The sequence below is a fragment of the Zonotrichia leucophrys genome, chromosome 12, assembly GCF_028769735.1.
Source record: "Zonotrichia leucophrys gambelii isolate GWCS_2022_RI chromosome 12, RI_Zleu_2.0, whole genome shotgun sequence".
Classification (NCBI taxonomy): domain Eukaryota; kingdom Metazoa; phylum Chordata; class Aves; order Passeriformes; family Passerellidae; genus Zonotrichia; species Zonotrichia leucophrys.
The window spans coordinates 12,230,624-12,250,171 of record NC_088182.1 but is presented as its reverse complement, the minus strand read 5'-3'; the positions used below and the strand labels follow the sequence as shown (position 1 = coordinate 12,250,171).

The 19,548-nt window shown below is 38.4% G+C and overlaps 1 protein-coding gene across 2 annotated transcripts in view; it reads right to left on the bottom strand.

Annotated features, from left to right (window-relative positions):
• Window positions 1-31: 31 nt before the first annotated feature.
• Window positions 32-19,548, bottom strand: part of IL17RD (interleukin 17 receptor D) — a 58,644-nt gene continuing 39,127 nt past the window's right edge. For both annotated transcript variants that reach the window (XM_064723976.1, XM_064723975.1), the window contains 11 exons: window positions 17,079-17,204; window positions 15,143-15,261; window positions 14,375-14,495; window positions 13,298-13,342; window positions 13,052-13,203; window positions 12,600-12,665; window positions 11,687-11,741; window positions 10,659-10,769; window positions 8,845-9,029; window positions 5,675-6,611; window positions 32-3,297 (listed from right to left, as the gene is read on the bottom strand). In XM_064723976.1, the coding sequence (XP_064580046.1) occupies window positions 3,182-3,297; window positions 5,675-6,611; window positions 8,845-9,029; window positions 10,659-10,769; window positions 11,687-11,741; window positions 12,600-12,665; window positions 13,052-13,203; window positions 13,298-13,342; window positions 14,375-14,495; window positions 15,143-15,261; window positions 17,079-17,169 (1,998 nt within the window). In that variant the 5' untranslated portion in view covers window positions 17,170-17,204 and the 3' untranslated portion in view covers window positions 32-3,181. The remainder of the gene's footprint in view (window positions 3,298-5,674; window positions 6,612-8,844; window positions 9,030-10,658; window positions 10,770-11,686; window positions 11,742-12,599; window positions 12,666-13,051; window positions 13,204-13,297; window positions 13,343-14,374; window positions 14,496-15,142; window positions 15,262-17,078; window positions 17,205-19,548) is intronic.

Genomic DNA, 19,548 nt, shown 5'->3' with positions numbered 1-19,548 from the left:
CTTTTTAATAGTACAACAAAAGCCCAATGAATGAAATGGAACAAAAATATTTTATTTTGGCATTTAACTTCTAAATTAAAGTATGACAAAACATTATTTCTGAAAATGTCAGATGCATTCTATTTTCAACAGTTGATGTGTCCATGGACAGGTACAAATTATGGCAACAACTGCATATATATCCCATTCAAAATGCTGAACACACTGTCACATCTTGAGCTTCAGCTTTCCAATGTTTCTTCACCCTCCCAGAAAATACACTATCAAATATCCAATGTCCACACACTTGAGTGTAGCAAAATTTAAGGGATCCTTTCACCATTACCATGATCTTTAGAATTTACTAAAGCTTGAAAACAGTAGTAAGCTAACCTCTAGTATGTGTTAACATATTTTTAAAAAATAATTTTTACAAGGATTTTTGCTGCTATTCCCAGCATAGTCTTGCCAACTCAGTACTATGTCCTTCCAGTATCTCAATATACACAGTATCTAACTGTTTTAGGAACCGTGGCTTTGTAAAAAAGCTATACTAAGTTAGATAAGTATTACTTCTCTTACTTTTGTAAACTTTAGGTGTGGGCCATCCTAATCTATATTTTCACTTAATTATGTTGTCTTTCTTCTGAGTACATAAAATATGCTGCTTCCACCTTAAGCTAAGAAGGAATAAAGGAATTTTTCTTCCCTCCACCCCTAGATGTGACTGTCATCTGCATAGACTTTTCATAATTAACAAATAAGTGTTGCAAGATTGTACAGCAAATTTTGAACAAATAAAAAAAGCATTAATGACAAGCAATTCTTTGTGCAACTACCTTCATCCCTTTTCAACACTCAGCTTTCTTAGAGCTCAAAATGAAAACTTAATTTCATTTCATAATACTGATTCAGCCACTATATTTAATGGAACCAGGAAATCTTCCCAATCTTTAGCCCAGCATTACATAACAGTAAGTGAGCTGGGACTTCCAATGGATGAAAGCAGAATTACCTTCACTTGCTCACAGCTAAGAAATTGCCTCTTCCTCCTCCTCCTCTCATGTTGTGCAGCTTTGGCACTTCTATGCACAGCAGATCTTCAGCACACAGGTTGTGTCACCTTTCTGCCTCGGCTCATTCAATCCAAACCCTTTCTCCAGTAAAATAACAAGAATTGTACCAAATCATAGCTGGATATCCCTCATAGCTGGATTTAGTGGAGGAGCATTAACCTCTAAATGATTCCCTAGTGTGACCTTCAAGCAATGGGAAAACATGGACAATTTTACCTTCAATAAGGCTCAAGGCACAGCCTTAAAAAAATCATCAAAGGCACAGATGATTCACTACGTATGTAAAATGACCTAAACTTACTTAGATATTGCAAGTTTTGAAGTTTTCCAGGTAGTGTTCTTTGAAATTCAGAAAGCAGAGAGAATAAGGAACATTTCACTACTGGACAAGGGCCTCCAGATCCAACACATGCCGATCCAAATGATCACAGAATTTCATATTACAATTGCAAAGCATGTCAGAGTTCTGCCATTAATTGTTAGACACAATTGTTACAGCACTTTCTTACTCCATCTGTGATAACAATCTCAAGAGTCCTTTGTTTGGAAATTCCAATGATTAAATATAAACTGACACATAGAAACCCAAAACAAAACAAACCCAAGAAAACAACCCATGAGCTTTACAGCTACTCAGCCAAAATCATCGTTTAATAGTTCTATCTCATGCTATTAAAATGGATAATAAAATGTAACAGTTAACAATGTCTAATTCTCATCTATTAAAACTAAGAGAATATTTGAGGTATTTGAGTTCTCCCTTAATTCTCTTTAAAGTAACCTCCTGCTAGTGGAATGTGAATTCAGGTTAAATGAGCCAGAATTTGACTCTGTGACCAGGATGAGCAAAGGCACATTGGTGAGGTGTCCTTTAGTATTTGCTGTTCCCATACTTTTATTCCTGTAATAGTGCCTGGAACTGCAGCTACAGAGATGCATTTAATTTCAGAGAAGTTGGTCCTAGGAAACAGGAGGGACATTTTGGGTGAAGATTTACCCACCTGGTCACTGCAGGAAACAGGACATGCCTGTTCTGTCTCAGCAAATAAAAATGGCCAGTGGTAGTTTCTGCATTTTTCCTTAATATAACACTAGTGACAGCACACAATTGAATCACTAAGTGATGATAAATAGTGTAAACTGCAAAATAATTCACTGGCTTCTGCTCACTGCTTGGTTCAACACAAAGTACTCCTGGCCTGTCAACTGCTGGTCTTGGCTTGTTTTAGCCCAGGTGGTTTTGCAGCACCCTGTCCTCAGATGATAATATGAACCCCCCATAAAGCTTAATCCTCTCATGGCTGAACAAACCTAGAATATCTTCAATATAAGATATGGCCTTCCTTCTCCCATCTCTTTATTCTTCATATCAGCCCTTCAGGAAGAAACAGGGAGCTTTGTTTCCATGGTATCATTCAGAGCATGAGGAGCTGTATTTCTGTCTGTTACAGAATGATGCTCAGCCTCAGAACGGGGCTGTGTGTGAGTCAGCACAGCCCGACTGCAGGGGAGACACAGGAGATCAGTGCAGGGGAGGGACACATGAACTGGAATGAAACACTGACACACATTAGCATCTGGGAGAAGGAGGCTGAGGAAGAGAGCTCAAACATTTTGAAAAGAAAATTATTTCTTCTGATGGAGAATTTCTTGATGTCACCTTTGGCATTTTATCTTGCTTCTGAAAAAAATCCTGTTCTCATTCACTACAACACTCCTGCCATCAAGTACATCAGCACTTAAAACTAGAGGCTGGACTACAAAATTTACTAAGGCTTAATGTTCCAAGCTATTTTATGTCCAGTTGCAAAGTTATTCCTAGCAAAAAATAGTAAATTTTGATTATAGCATCTGTAAACAGTGTAATATAATGACATTTAAATTATAACAGGAATTATTTTAAATGTATGCTCTTCTGGTTTTCCATGTACATTTTTCAAATTATGAAAGAGTTTTTATAAAAATACCAACAGATTCAAGTTTACTGGCCACAAAAAATGGAATAACAGATCTTCTTCAGGGGCAGTTGGTTCCTTCAAGTAGATTTGGTGCTGAGACAGTGTGGTAGTTAAAGCACAAACAGAGGCTGCTGATAAAGTGGCAATGCATAACAATGTTGTCATGTGTTATAAAGGAGCAATTGCCTGCAGTTCATCAGAGTGGATGTGGCAATGAAGTTCTGCTTTACATATTCCAGGCACTAAGAACTTTGTAGCAGTCATTACAGGAGGTTCTTCTTCCCCTATAATAGGGAAAAAAAAGGGAAGTTCATTAATTGAAACAGAGACTTTGTACTCAGTCAACATTTCAGAAACAATGCCAAGAAAACTTATGAAATGCCTCTGCACCACCTTGTCATGCACTCCTGAGGCTGAGCTATTATGCTCAGCAAATGTTATCTACAGGTACAACACTGATTTGCTTCCCAGGCAGGACTTCTTAGGGAAGACCTCATTAGTGAATGGACCTAATAAAGGTTTAGCTGTTGGTACTTCATCAAAATTAAACTGGTTTCAACTCCATGCTAAATATGATGATATATTTGAGAAACTTTACTTTGCAGACCAGTAGTCTGCTCAGGAATTGCACAGAAAGGATTATAAATAAGGGGATTTATGATTTTTATTCAAAAGATTATATCAAACTGGCCTTTTAAGGAAGAGAGGAAAGATCTTTCGAGATGCTAAATGTCAGAGCTATTCACATCTGCTCTGACCAAGTAAGAGGTACAATAAGTAAAAAACGGAAATGTAGGGTGAATTCAGAGCAATAATTTGGATGTGTCTATCTCTCAGAACAAGAATAAAAGCTAAAAAATTCTATTTACTCCTCTCATTAGCATGCATATAAATATTAGGGCTGTAAATGCTTTGTATGTCTGGGATACTAAAGAAATTCAATGGGTTGCAGTCTAAAAGGCAGATGATGCTCAGTTCCAGTGCTCTCTCCTTTGTAACCTGTACAGGGCTGTGGTTTGGGGGAGAGTCAGGCAGGGTGGTGCTTTTGGATGAGGGCAGTAAATGGGAAAATGGCAGAAATTGTGGTTTCTTGAGACACTGGAACATCAGCAAGAGCGCTAACGTTTAACCTGCACAGCTGGAGCATGTTACCAGGGGGGTATGTGACTGGAGAATTAATGACTGGGAAGACTGCCTCTTTCTTCTGTGCCTCCCTGCAGCTGGGACAGCCAGCTGACAGCTCAGCACTGATCAGGAGGGGCACACTGGGAAAGCATTCTGCCAGGGAGGCCATACACTTTAAATGAGCAGCCCACTTGCACTAGAACCTTTACAGAGATCACCTGTAATTTTTCCCACACATGTGAGAAAAGACTAGGTTAGAAGATGGTAGAAAAGTAAAAAATATAGTTTTAATTCTGAAAACAGAGTAATTGTGGCTTAATTAATTAATTAAAGCAGTAAATCTGTCTTTTTGTCCACCTGAAGTTTTTTTCAGATTTTAACTATTTAGTCACATAGGCTATCTAACTGATAGGTGCTGTATCTGTAAATCAGCATTTGTATTCTCTTCCTCCAAGATAATTCTGGCATCAGACATTAGTTATGAGTTATCTAGATAAGAATAAAAGGTTCATTTACCCAAGAGAAATGTCTAGTTAATGCACTGTCAACACTTATTCTAGAAAAAAGAACAGCATACAACCATCAAAATACAATATTCACCTGTTGTAGCTGTGTGGGAAATGGATTTGTACAGAGTTGAAGTTTTACACAGCATGCTGTGTAAGCTTTCTGTTAAGTCTGAAAAACTCTACAAATCAATTTCCCACATGGCTGCTTAAGGAAAGTCTCAGCAGAGCACTTTTATCATATCAATACAATTCCTGGAACATTCCTCACTGAGATAGTTGTGATGCCAGTTAAATATCCTCTAACTAGTAAGGTTAGATCAATTTTTTTATACACCCTGAGGCAAAATTTACACCTTCTAACTGAGGGATCTGAGCTGGGTGTCTGTTCTGGAGAGTGTCTTCCAAGCATTTAAATGACTCCATTGAAAGCCATTTGTTCATTCCCCAGCCCTGGATCTGTGGGAAGCCTGATGTCATCCTGAAACTTGAGTTGAGCACAGCACAGAGGATACCCCTGAAGGATGCAGGATGAGCTGCAGCCAAACAGGATGCCAGGTTTGCATTTATGGCTGGCTGTGAGAATGCTGCACCGTGTCACCCTCTGGATTACAGCACACAGCTGTCAGCTGAAATCCCAGCTGCCAAGGGGGCCCTGGAAGGAAGAAGCTATCTCTCCAAGAATAGGTCAATTAATGAGCAGTGACTTATTAATAGAATTTTAGTGAAATCTTATCTAGCTAAGACTTCCTCCACACACTGTAAGTTTAGGAAACAATTTTTCCAAAGTTACTCTACCTATTTTAATTTTTTATTTTTATATGATATTTTAATTTTATATATTATTTTTACTTTTATTTTATATTTTAAAATATTTTTAATTTTGTGTTTATTTTTAACATCTTTATACAATGTTCACCTTTCTCTGCAGCCTTTTATATGGCTCCTCACATATTAACTTACCTCTTTGGAGATGGCAGAAATATGCACAGTAACTGAATGTAAGTTTTGACACACTGCTGTATCTTACCTAAACCTGATGATGAAGAAACACTTCCTGTAATGGAAGATGTTTCCATTTGGTCTGTCAATAGTCCTTCCATTAAAGGTAAAGATAATTCAGATGAAGGGACAGATGAATCATAGATCCCAGAATCTCGAGGCATGTCTTTCAGGTTTGAAGCTTTAATCACATGTAGCAATGGCTGAAGGACAGAGCTGCCACCCCCTTGAATGTCCTGAGTTTCTAGATCTTCTCCAAGGTTTAAGTGCTGAATGATACAGTGAGAGTCTGAATTCCCCACTGAAATGTTTAGATCTGTTTTCAGGTAAAAATCACCATCCATCACCTGTTTATTCACCAAGTCATTTAAAACCAAGCCCGAATCAAATTTTTCCATGACAGGCTCCGAGTAGTGTAAAGAAGGTGGAGGGAAGGGAATGAATTGTTTCTCAAACCAGTCTGGTTCCTGATCAATGAACTGATGCATGTTGCAAATAGCAACATAAAGGGACCTCCCAGATTTGCTCCTGAAATAATTCCTTTTACTGATGTTAACAGGAAACCCCTCTGAATCCTGCACACTGAGATCCCTGGAGTGTAAGTGTGAATAGAGCTGGGGGAGATTGTCCATGAGTTTGTATTTTGTGCTCAGATCCAGAATGGCAGGGATGTCTCCCTCACAGGAGTAATCAAAGTAAACTGCAATGAACTTGCAGAGGTCAGCTGAGTTCTGCTTGGCCTGCCGAAGCTTCTCTGCCACTGTCAGCACAGCAAAGAGAAAGGGTTCTCCTTTTCCTGCATCTCTGGCTACTCCTCTGTGCTTCCAGTTCTTTTTTTCAACAAAGTATTTCATCCCTTTGGAACACACAATGATGATAAACTGTGACTCGTTTATTTTTTTAATAAGCCACTCCTTCTGATCTTCTTTACAGCTTTTCAGATCTTCCCACAAATCTAAAGCCACCTAAAAAAAGGGAAAAAATCTGATTAAGGTTTATGTATACAAACCCAAATGGTTCCCTAAAAAAAACACACATCCAAATGTGGATTTGATACACAGCAATATTTTTTGGGGAATAAAAAGAACATAGAAAATGTGGCTGGATCAAGTAAATTACAATTAACTTATCTAATCAAATTTGGTATCATCAATCTACAATAAACAATTGTGCTTGCCTCAAACATTTACCATTGTGTGTCTGGGTCCATAATGTGCTGAATGCAATGGAAGTAACAGAATCACAGGATTGCTTAGATTGAAGAAGACCTTTAAGGTCAAGTCCAGCCATTCAGCCAGCCCTGCCAAGTCTAGCACTAAACTGTGCCCCTAAGTGCCATATTCACTTATCATCCTTGCATATTAATGAAGTGTGATACCAAGAATTTTCATATCTAGACAGAAACGTAATTAGTGCCTATAATATCAAGATCTTCCAGTTAGGATGCAAAACAACAGCCATTTTATCTGATGAGAAAGCTCTGAAAAATTTTATCCTAGGAGTTGTTTTATTTTGTACTTGGTCAAGCTTTCTGACCATTCTACATTATCTGAAATGTTTTTGTACACAAAGATGAGGGACACAATGCTTTATCTCACAGGAGGAATGAGTAGTAGGATGAGAGAAAAAAACAGATGTAAAAAACTTGCATAATAGACACACATCAAAACCACTTATAAAAATCTTCTTTGAAGCATTTTTTCCAGGGAACAACAATTTTTGCTCTGCTCTGTCACCCACAGCAGAGTGGAAAACTTTGCCCCATCAGAAGGCAGAGTAGGTGAATGCCCAGAACACAAGGACTCCTGAAAAGTGCTGCCACACATTTGGCTGCAGGGAGAAAGTGCTCGTGCCTGAGGTGCTGGTCAGCTGGACTGGAGATCATGGTCAGCTCCTTCCAAACAGCTCTAGCCTGGGGAGGAGAGGTCATTTTACTGCTGCCTGGGACATGCAGGTAGTTTTGTGTCTGGTTTTGTTTCTGTTCTTCAAAATCCTGTGTGGCCTGCTATTTGTGAGAAAGCATTTTTATTTTAAATGGTTATTAAATGCCACTGGTTTTCTCCTTTGAGAAAACATTCCAATTCCATATGAAATACTTGTGCAACTCTTCTGTTATGCATTAAGCATTACTTTTTATATTAAACTCCACAGCTTTAATAACAATATGTATTATTTCTATACATAGGTGCTATCACTATTTTGTTATATCAATTTTGTGTGCTGTCCAAGGCCATATATTCCATGGTTAGAGCAGTAAGAGTTCATCTCAACACTATTCCAAAGAGGAGTAGTAGGGCTAAAGTACATCTCTAAAAGGAGTTTCAAGTAAGTCAGTTATAAAATAGTTTATCCAGAACTATTTTAAGCAGATGAAAAAGCTGTGACCATCCCCAGCAAGCACGAGGCCTCAGCTGTGTTTCTGTGTTTGGTCACCAGAGAGCAGAGTTGCTGTAATGAAACCCAGCTCCAGCTCAGCCCAGTCACATCCCAGGGCTGGGGGAAAATGCAGCACAAAGAGACCAGCAACTGTCCTGCCTTTTCCAGCTGAAAAGTGAACAACTGGTCACACATTGATTCCATTTCAGACAGCAGTATGAGATTCTAGGCCTGCTCATTCAAAGTAGCAATTGAAATGTCTCTCTCATACCATTCAAACAAAAACAAGAAAAAAAAAAGAGCTGCTGATTTCACAGTATTAATGGAACAGAAGGGAAGCAAAAAAATAAAAATCAGTAAGTACATGCTGTCAACAAGTAATCCTAATAATGCAGTTTTTGCTCTATGGGTAGAAGTCTTCATAGATTCAACTTCTTTTATATTACAATTCAAAACACACTTTAGGAACACCAAGGTATATCAAGTAGACAACAACACCTCTTTGTGGCTGCTGACTGTAAAGATGTAAGGCCTACTGAACAGAAAAAGCACTTAATTCAAAGCAAGCTAAACATGGCTGAATCAAAGTCCTGAAATCATCTTCAACTATTCTGTTGGTTTGGGTTGTTTTGGTTTCTCTACACTGGATAAGATCTCTTCATTTCCCCAAGTAAAGAAAATTCATACAGCCTAAATTTAGAAAAATAACAGAAGTTATCTCTGTGGAAAGGAGTGACTGAAACACCGACTTTTCAAGCACAGAATTTTGGGAGTGCTGTTTCAATTAAGGAAAAATGTTTACATATGAAATGCTGAGTTTACCTCACAGCCACAGAAGTCCTGAAGAAAATAAGCAAAGCACTGGATGACATTGATGTGTTTCTGGCAGTCCTTGCTGGAGTAGCAGATGAACACTTTTGGCCGGGGCCGAAGCCTTTCCACATGGAGACCTGCAGCATACGCTGAAGATTCTGAGCTCTCCTCATCCAGATGGGAATAGATATTTTCTAAAGTGCAAGAGAAAATAAAGTTCATTGTTTTGTTTTGGGTTTTTATTACTTGTGTAGGCATTTTACTAATGCATACAGTAATGTTTGGTTTTTTTCCTAAATCTTTTCCTCTCCTTTCCAATCTAGGAAAAAGAAAAGTTGTACACACTCTGTTTATCCAGCTTAAGATTTGCTGCATGTGAAATACACTTTCAAAGTGAAATGTGCAGTTATTTCTGCCCAAGTCAGAAAACATAAGGAAGATTTATTTTATAGATAGAATGAAGTTGTTTCACCTTTATTCAATCTCAACAGTCTTCACTTCTCTGTTCAAACCCTATAAGCCTAAAAGATGTATCATCTTCAAGAGTTTCCTGTCTAACAAAGTCTCTTGTTAAAAAAACCCAAACCACAACATAAGTCAGGTAAGAATATTCAACTCCAGGTCCACAGACCCTTTCAGGATATCCTACAAGATTTCTCTAGTGTATATATACACACCCATGTTTGGACATTAATTTGAATTAAGATATGATTAATTAAAACCAAAATAGCTATTAGTGTTTATTTCCTTGCATAGATCCTTTTATGCTGGAGCATAACAGTCTGGCCTTATGCCAGACTAATTCAATCTAATTCTACAGCTGATTAAGCTAATTTGGAATAAAGTATGAGTATTTCAAAATACAAATATCCATCCAGGGATTCAATTCAGAACAATTCATCAGGAATAACTATTCTGGAACAACTCTCTCTGCAGACAAATCCTCAGAGATTTGTCTGGGTTTTTTGTTGGAACTATGCTAGCTGTGAGCAAAGGGGATAACTACAGAAGACCAGAAGGTAAAAGGATTTAACCCAGCTGGCATATAGCACTTGCAGTATATCTCAGTGCCAAAATTCAGGTGGATAATACAGATATGTGAGGTTTGGAGAAGTAATCTCTTTTTCCATTATTCATGAAACCACATGATTCTTTAAATTCAATATAAAAAGCCAAGGTATTTTTAACATTTAAATGTATTAAGTGTTGCTTGCCAGCTCCTGGATACAGAGGAGAAGTCAGCAAGGAGGAATGGAATCTAAGAACATCTGCAAGCAAGGCTCATAGTAAATTTAGGAAGATGGCTTAGAATGAAAGGTAAAGGCAACTTCCAGGAAAGTGAGCAAATCTGGAATAGCAGCTGTGGAGAGTATTCCAGACAGCACTGTGAATTGTATTGCCATCACATGGCTTTACTTTCCTTCTGATTTAAAATAAATATGAATTAGATATTTCTGAGTAAAATAAGAGAATGTTTGAAACATACCCATTTACAAATCTGTTTGTAATCTACATGGTCACACGGTACTCTCTCAAAGAAAAAGAAAAATGAAATAAAAAGTATTTTCCAATATTGCTTTTGTTGTCTCCCTTCTACAGTGAAGTCTTGATACAACACTGTCTAGGCAACCAATTACCATCAAGCACAGATTTAGAATTTGCTACAGGCTTCAGCACACAAAAAGCTGAGAGGGGGAAGGACAGATAAACAGAAAAGCAAACTTTTCAGAGAAAGGTATTTCTGGAGTCAGCCTATCAGTGAGGACAGTTTTGGCTCCAAAAGCACATCTGCCAGTGGCACTGCCCTGAGGGCAGGCTCCCACCTTGCTGCTTCTTGCGGCACATGACGGTGAAGAGCGTGGCAAAGGCAGAGATGACAACCAAGGGCACTGTGATGGCAATGGCTCTGATGGGGCCAGCCCAGGGGGAGTGCACTGCAAAAGAAAGCACAATTAGCCACATGCAAATCTGCTGCATTACCATTATCCAAACAAGTCTTCACACTGGGAATGCAAAACTGCTGCATCTATTATCAGGTAATGGTCCAAGATACAGGATATCAAATATGCTCAAATACCATGTTCTGCTCCATTTCAAATTAGGTTTTATGGCAGTTGCCCCACTGACACAGTGACTCTCATAAGCAACAAGAGCTGCAACTCACACCACCCCAGGAGAACAGCCCTGTGGCAAATAGCTTGGCTGAGATATGCAGTGGCCATTTGGACCTGACATGGCTGGTTCCAGGGTGTTGAATTTGCCCCTTCAGAAAGAACTGCCTTCCTGCAGAGCTCACCCTGAGCAATGTGCATTAGGATTCAGTGCATTTTACCCACTGCCTCCATCTGTGGCTGTTTTGAGGTGCAGTTGCACTCTGAAATCCCTGTTTAGCTTCTCAAAACCAGGTCTGACCCAGAGGCATGTGATGCATTCACCTGACGGATTCTCCAGACTGCTGGGTTTGGTACCAGGCCTGAAGGACACAGGGATGTGTTCAGGCTGCTCCCACACTTTCATTGCAGTATTTCCACACTATTGCACTCTCTGTTGTAGGCAATTAAGGTTATCATTCCTCATATCCACATATACAATAAAAGCCACTCTTCCATGAAGATTTCCAGTGTTGGATTGATCTAAACTCCACTAAATACAAGTGCACAGAGATGCACATGTGTATGCTCAAGTGTGCATCTCGTTTTTCATTAGGTCAAAAAAACAGCACTATTATCTCAATAGTCTAGATTATGGCAAACAGATAGGGTCAAATAGAGATTTATTTCCAACATAATTAAAACTGAATCTAAATTACTACAGTAAATATAGTATATTGTTTAAAAAACAGAATTCATACCTGGTTTTAGCGCATAGTGCATCGTTTTCCTTGTTGTATTAGTGTCATCAACCAGCTTGGAAAAGTAAAAGATTAATTTTATTTTTTGCAATATGAAAATAACTGTAACAGCTTTTATGACCAAATGTGAATAAAGGTACTGTTCAAATAGTTAAAACTAAAAAGCAGCACAAACTAGTATGATAAAAATTGACCAAGAAAGAGAATTCCAATTAAAAAATAAAAATCGAAGTCCAGGAATTATGCAGGCCCACAACTTCAGTTTAAAGCACAAAATGCTGTGCACTCATAGAAGCAAAGCTATAGAAATGTCAAGAACATTCTGATGCCTGGAGATTCTAGCCTTTGTATTTTTATGCATTCATCCTGTACCACATTAGTGCATAACTAAACTCCATATAAAGTGCCAGTTAACTGTCCTCACATTTTGGTTAGACAAACAATCCCTCTGGGCCTGTAATCCAAGGACACCCTACAGCTCAGGCCCTGAAAAGTATAAACAAAAGTGAATTGGGGGGGAGCAAACTGGGGATATTTGACTTCATTACCTGAAGCTGTAACTGGAGGATTAAGCCCCGATATGTAAATGGACCAAACTTATATCTGTCTGAAAAAACTCCTGACCATCATCCATTTTGGGTTAGCCCCCTGGGGAGGCTTCATCTGCCCTTAATATACCAGAAGGCCCTTCATTGAATATCTCTGCTTTTATTCTTCTAACTTTGTCTGGCCTCTGTTTCTAGGTAAGCCCAAAAAAGGCACCATTCTAGAAAATTTACTTGCCCAAGTCACTTCAGTGGGGATACCTGAAGTTCAATTCTACCAATGTGATTTGAAACATTTGAATTTTATTCCATTTTCCCATTAACACATTCACTTAGGTGTGGTACACAAGACTGTTTAGAAATGTTACCTCAATGATATAATCCCCTGGAGACACATTCTGAAGAACACAACTTGTAGTGTCTGTGTTCTGCTCCTACATAAAGAAAGAATACTTTGCAAGCAATTCACATACTTTGAAAACCTAATAAAGAATTCACATTGATTTAGAAATAGGCAGTGCACCCTTGTATTAACACACCTTAGACCAGCAAACTCAGTCTGCCCATTCACTGATACAATTGTCTGCCTGCAGAACTGACTTGGGTTCTCCAGGCCCAATGGAGTCCCCAAACCTGGCTGTGACTGATGTGCTATCACAGCACAATTGTTATCTCCATAAATAGCTCCAAAGAGTTTTACAATTTTAAAATTGATACTATTTTATATTAAGTTTTTAAAGTTTCTGTAAGATCTTAGAACACCTTATGTTAATGTTAATAGGTGTTGTGTTTTTAAGAGGGGCAAAACTCAGCCACATACCTGTCTGCAGGTCTTTTGCTTAAACAGTCCTTCATGCTTCAGTTTGTAGTGAAGGAAGTAGGACCTAAAGCCAAAGTTGTGAGGGGCATGATCAAAGGACACTTGCATGTTGAAGCCTTGCTGGGTAACATTCACATTCCTTGGCTTCCAGTCTGTCAGAGGAGATATTCATGAATTGCAAAATGACTCTTCAAGTACAGAAACTTTTTAAAAGATTAATATATAGAAATATTACATTTTACTTACAAGGTTTGCAGACAAGGTTTTCTGGCTGTAGCAACAATTCACATGCTACAAATATAGAGAAAAGATATTAATTATACAGTATCAAACTGCTATGCTATTTAAACAGAAAAAGAACAAGGGCCAAAGTAGGGAGTTCATAATTTTGAGAACTCTCACTTCTTTCCCAGACTCTAATATGCCTGGACTAAATGCATTTTGCAAACTTGACTCCTTTGTTATTATTTCAAGTCCCTTCTCATCTTTATATGAGAAACAGAGATCCATTCATTTGAATATCACATTTCTTAGTGAGACAAAAGGGGTAACACCAGGCACAGCACATCAGGAGAGGAAGTTAAAACTAGTCTTAAATGTATTTAGTCAGAATAAGTAAGTATGCTGAGCACTACTACCAATGGTACAGTGGTCTGTGTTAACAGACAGACTTGAAAAGCAAGTTTTATATGGAAAAAACCCCTTAGCAGGACAAATATCAACAGTTCACTCCAAAGGGTACTTGCAGTTTCTCACCATACTGCGTGAGCACTGGGGAGCTTATTCAAATTTCTTCTCTCTACCTCCAGTGAGAATTGCTAAGTAATTGCAGAAATTCAACTTGATGTGCTGCTGTCTAATTTTAGATGTCCTCCTCTACATCTGTCTTTGGATAGCTGTTGTTAAATTGTAATCTCAAAGGCAAAAAACAACCTGCCCTTCTTCACAATGTCCAGAGAGGAGCAAACCATCTTCAGGAGCTACCTGAGAACCACAGGAACAATCCTGCTCCAGGCAAACCTGAGATTATCTCAGGCCTACCTGACACTTCTCTTCTGGTTCTGGTTGCTGCCTAACACTTGTGATCACACACCACAGATTGATCTATGGCATGCAAATTCTTTCTGCTCAACACCCAGATCTTCCCTCCACAACAGTGTCAGTAACTATTGAACCCAGACTCACCCAACATCATCACCCACTACATTCCTTTGCTGGGAAAACCAAAACATTGAGGGGAGGCTCACTGAAGAGAAGATAGGCAACACCACACAAAATGCAACACTACAGGATGTACAACACCATATTATGTGCAATACTTACATCTAGTTCTGAAGAAAAATGGGTGATAATTACTTTCATTTTTAATGGAAGGAAAAGGAACAATCTTTACAAAGTAATCTGTTTCAAACTTCAAGTTTACAAAGGGCTGGGATTCCATTCCCTACAAAAAAGACAAAATTGGAATATAGTTTAAAATCAATGATCATAGCTGAAAGTATTTTTCAAAACAAGCCCACAATTTTGCAATCAAAGGCTGAAATTAATACATTAAGAATCCTTTCTCTACCCCTCTATTCCAAACTGAAATGAGGAACCTCAATCCATAGACTACCCCAGATGTGCATTTGTACTCCATGTACAAAACAGCAGTTCCCGGCTTCAGGAAAGTTTCTATCAAAAAGGACAAGATCTGTCTCTAAAGCAACAACTATCATTAATTTCACCAATAATACTTTTGGGACTCTTTGACAAGGGCATGGAGCAATAGGACAAGAGGGAATGGCTTCAAACTGACAGGGGGAAGGGTTAGATGAGATATTGGGAAGAATATCTAATATCCTCCAGTGTGAAGGAAGAGAGGCCCTGGCAGAGGTTGCCCAGAGAAGCTGTGAATGCCCCATCCCTCCAAGTGTCCAGGCCAGGCTGGATGGGGCTTGGTGCACCCTGGGATAGTGGGAGCTGTCCCTGCCCATGGCAGGGGGTGGAACTGCATGACCTTTAATGACCCAAACCATTCTGGGATGATAAACACCTTCAAGACTACTCACAGTCAAACAACACAAACTTTTCTTGAAACCAAGCACTTACTGTTCGTTTAAAACTGGGGCTGAGCTGCTTTGGATCTTTTAAAATCATCTGCTGGCATTGTCTTCCCTCTGACTTTAACTCCTCAAGTATTACTCGAAATCCCTTCAGGTATTCAATCCCTACAAACAGCAGGGCATTTCAACAGAAGGTTAATATTTCAAAATGCATAATGTGGTATTTAATGAAATTTGAATATATTACATTTGTCTTTAAGCATAAAGGAAGAACATATGTAAGAATAAAACGTGTCGGTCATATGAAATATGTTTGTATTTAATACCTGTTGCTGTCTGTCAGTTCTGCATATTCTATCTTGCCTGTCTAGAGTTCAGTCTTTGGCCAGGGCTACAATCACTGCACACTTGTGTAATGCTTGGAACAGAGGGGCCCATGTCTCAACAGGGGCTTCCAAACCAGTGTACGTTATCAGTACCTTCTTCACCTTCAGAAATACTTCACAGTTACTTCACATTTCCATTTTAACAATCAAATATAACATTTTGCTGGTAAATTATAGAAATAGTCCTTTATAAATTTTACTATCATCTCAGAGACTACCAGATTAAAATGGTAACAATTCTTATAACTTCTTTAGTTCTAGTACAGTAAGGGCTAACAGAAAACTTGACTTAAATGGAATGGAATTTATTCCAGTGCACATATACTTCCAGTTATTCCTAACTGCTGCCAGAACTACACCCATTTTGTTCAAGTTACTCTACTACAACTTAGCACAGTGTCCTTACAATGTTCTCATCGCAGAATTACTTCATGATATGACTAAACTGAGTCACAGTGATGTGAACATCCCAGGAAAATGCCAGTGTTACCCTGTGACAGTTTTGTGGCTCAGGTATCAAAGGCACTGCTCAGCTCTTTCACTCTCACTACTCCAGCTAATTGCATTTCTTCATCAGCATTACACATATTTATCAGTGACACAGACACCGCTTTTCTAAGTTAAATGGTACATAAATCAAAATGGACTCATTTCAGTTTATGCTGTGCTTGTCAACCCAAAAAAATAAAATTCCAAATGTATCATTTTACACCACCTCCTCTGGTTCACTGGTTTTCACAGGTTTGTGTGTTTTGATTAATGTTTCATAATTTTGTAGAAGATAAAGTGTTGCCAAATGTGTTCTTAGCATTCATGGAACAAAAGCACTATTTGTCCTTACACAAAGACCCTGAAAGTGCCCAGGTTACCCAAGATTCTGAACTGCAGTTCTGTCCTCAAGCTCTCCAAAGGATTTACCTCTGGTGATCACAAGGAAGAACCCAGGCTTTGTTTCCCATGGATGTTTGATTCTGCAGCTGAGGATTACCAAATGCCTTCAACTGTACAGTTCTGCAGAATTCAGTGGACTTCTCACATATATTTTAAAGCCCAGAAATAAGTTTCTCAGTGAAAATGGATTTCTGCACATCCTCAATTTTGGACACTACTGCTCTAGTGGGCAACAAGTGACATTGAAGTAATTGAGGAATACTCCAAATCACCAGACCTGGCAAGGAAACACATTGAAGTCTGTTTAGCTGTGATTAGATAATGTTTTCCACCTGTAGGACAAGCTGCATCTTAAAGAACCTTTAAGTGCATCAGGAACTAAATTCAATCAATGCCACTGAAATGCACCAAAGCCTTAGGGCAGAAAATTAAATCAGGGACAGTTTCACAGTTCTGAAGAGCAGGAATTCATAACCTGGGATAGTAAAAAGCTGTGTATGACTGCAGAGAACATCCCAGTTTTAAGGGTGTTTTTGAAGCAAACCAAAAAAAAAGAATCTTTGCAAAGGTGTTAAGAATTCCTTTGTTTTTAGGCAGTTTGCATCAATGATTCCAAGCATAATTTAATTATTTTATTTAATACCTATGAGCATGAAGTTATTACCAAACCCCTGATCAGCGAGTCCATTTCCCTCTAGAACTTACCAATGGCATTTGCTGTCCAAAGGATCATCACAGCCACCTGCTCCTGGCATGCAAACTGACTGATAGTGATGTTCTGCACATCTCCAATCATGTGTCTGCCCACTGAACTCAGGTAAGGAGTGCAGTCTAAAAACGTGGACAAATAAACACTTCAGGAAAAACATTCTAGCTGACAGAGATTCCCTAACATGTCTCCAAGACTGAGCAAAGTAAAAGTACCAGTGCATTATTTTCTATAAGGACTACAAATCAAATCTAGATGAAGTTTATGTCTCAAGACCCAACACCCCTCAAAACCTCACAAATCACTGAGCACAACCACCTTCACTGTTGCCAACCCAGAGTTCACAGGACTCCCAAGGGTGTTACCAGTTCATACCAGCAGTGCAACCTGTCCCCCATCACAGTACTGGGACTCCCACAAGAGAACAACTTTTCCTTGTAGCTGTCCAAAACACTCTAGACTGCCATTAATGTTCTTCATGTACAGTGTCCAAAGCAAGAGGGTGTTGGTCAAGGATCAGGCACATCTGAGAACAATAAACCTTGAGAACTTGAGAACTGCTCAAGAAGTGCTTTCAGCCATGATCCTGCTTGATCCTGACCACAAAGAACCTGCTGCTTAAATCCATCTCCTCCCTGCCTTCCATTCTGCAGCCACGTCCCTACAGACCCCTTAACTGCCACTGGCTTCACTCAGGACTGGTTTTGTCTTGCTAGCCTCACAAAATACAGTTTATTCCCTAAAATTGCACTGCCACAGCTTTAGCTTTAATCAAGAAGACAAATTATAAACAAAAGATTCCTGAGTTTGTTGTTGAACTTGTTCTTTTTAAAAGAAGAAAACAACTCCAAATTTTATTATTTTTAAAGCTTTACAATATTTGGGCTCATATTTTGTGGTAGGAATAGAAGCAGCAGGCAGGGAATTCACTAGTTCTGGAGCAGAGTACACATGAAGATGGCTATGCAAAAACAAACACTCTGTTTCTGAGCTAGTGAAACTAACAAAATCCAGAAGAAAATGATCAGTACATTGTATATTACTGACTGATGATTAATTTAAAAAAACCAACTTAGATAATTTATATGCTATATATTCATCTATAGAGAGCTTGTAGAAAGCAAACATGAAAAATCAAGTGCTATGATACACCAGTACAGGAAATTTGAATTTAATTCAGAGGTGTGATCTTAAAGGCAAGGAAAGAAAAATTATTAACTGTAAAAGAGATTTAGAAAATGGCTTTTTACTATAAATAACCATGGCAATGGGTCTTTTCTGTAACTGTCACAGACATGAGAATAGAAGACTGCAACAGTGCCCTTTACAAAAGTTGGTGCTTGGTGCTGACTCCACTGTTTGCAGGGCTCAGTTGCTATGGGGGAACTCAGGGACAGCATGAACTTCCTCCTAGGAGAATAGAGGATCTTTTTCAATGGAAAGTCTGAAGTAACTGGTTTTTCCTAGGTCTGGATCTAATTAATAGCAAGCCCAAGATTTTGGATCCTGGTTACCAGAATTTTATGGTCAAATGACAATTTGCCAAAATGGAATATAGCACAAATGCCTGAAGTTTTACTGCAAGTTACTGATTCACTCTTATAAAGAACAACAGTTTTAGGAAGAAAACAGCATGGAAAAATCACACTTTTTAGGAAAGCACTTCTTTTACTTGAATACAAGTGACATTCTAAAAATACAGATATGTCCTTTCACCTGAATAAATAATCTAACTAATTTAGCATCATAAAACACACTTTCCTAGAGTTGCTCAGCAGCAAAATAAGAGCCTTTAAACCACAGTCAGCAAGCCAAATTTTCTTTTGTGCTGGCTTATTAAAGGCAAACACATATTTTACCATAGAGCTCACATACATACCATGTGAACTCTTTAGTCTTCATATCAGCAAACTCCTTTCCTAGTCCTGCAGAACTCAAATAACTCCTTTGTGCAGGAAGCACACAGTGCCAGCAGAATTGTGAATTAATATTTCTCATTGGTTAAACACAGCTTCTAGTGCCAGAGTTAATAGAAAAAACATGACACATACTGGGATTTAAACAGACTCATTGTGTTAACTAAATGTGGGATCTCTGTTCTGACTGGTACCATTTCCTAGTTTTTGTTATGTAGATAAAAAAAAGAAACAACCTACTACAGAAGAAGTTATTCAATATTCATGTTCAATATTAATCCTTGCAAAGAAAAATTTTTAAATATATTACCTGTATACAAATACAAACTAACACATTTTCTACCTCGAGAAACACATTATGCCATTTTCACCCAAAATGACACATCAGAGAAAAGCTGCAGAAAGCTCAAAATAATCCTTTCCTATGTCCTTGTGTCTACAGTGACTATATTTTTCACAGAATAAAATAATTTTCTATAATGTTCCAGTCAAATACTGGGCAAATTATGTAGGCCAACCTGAAAGACAAACTACTACAAATTGTTAGACA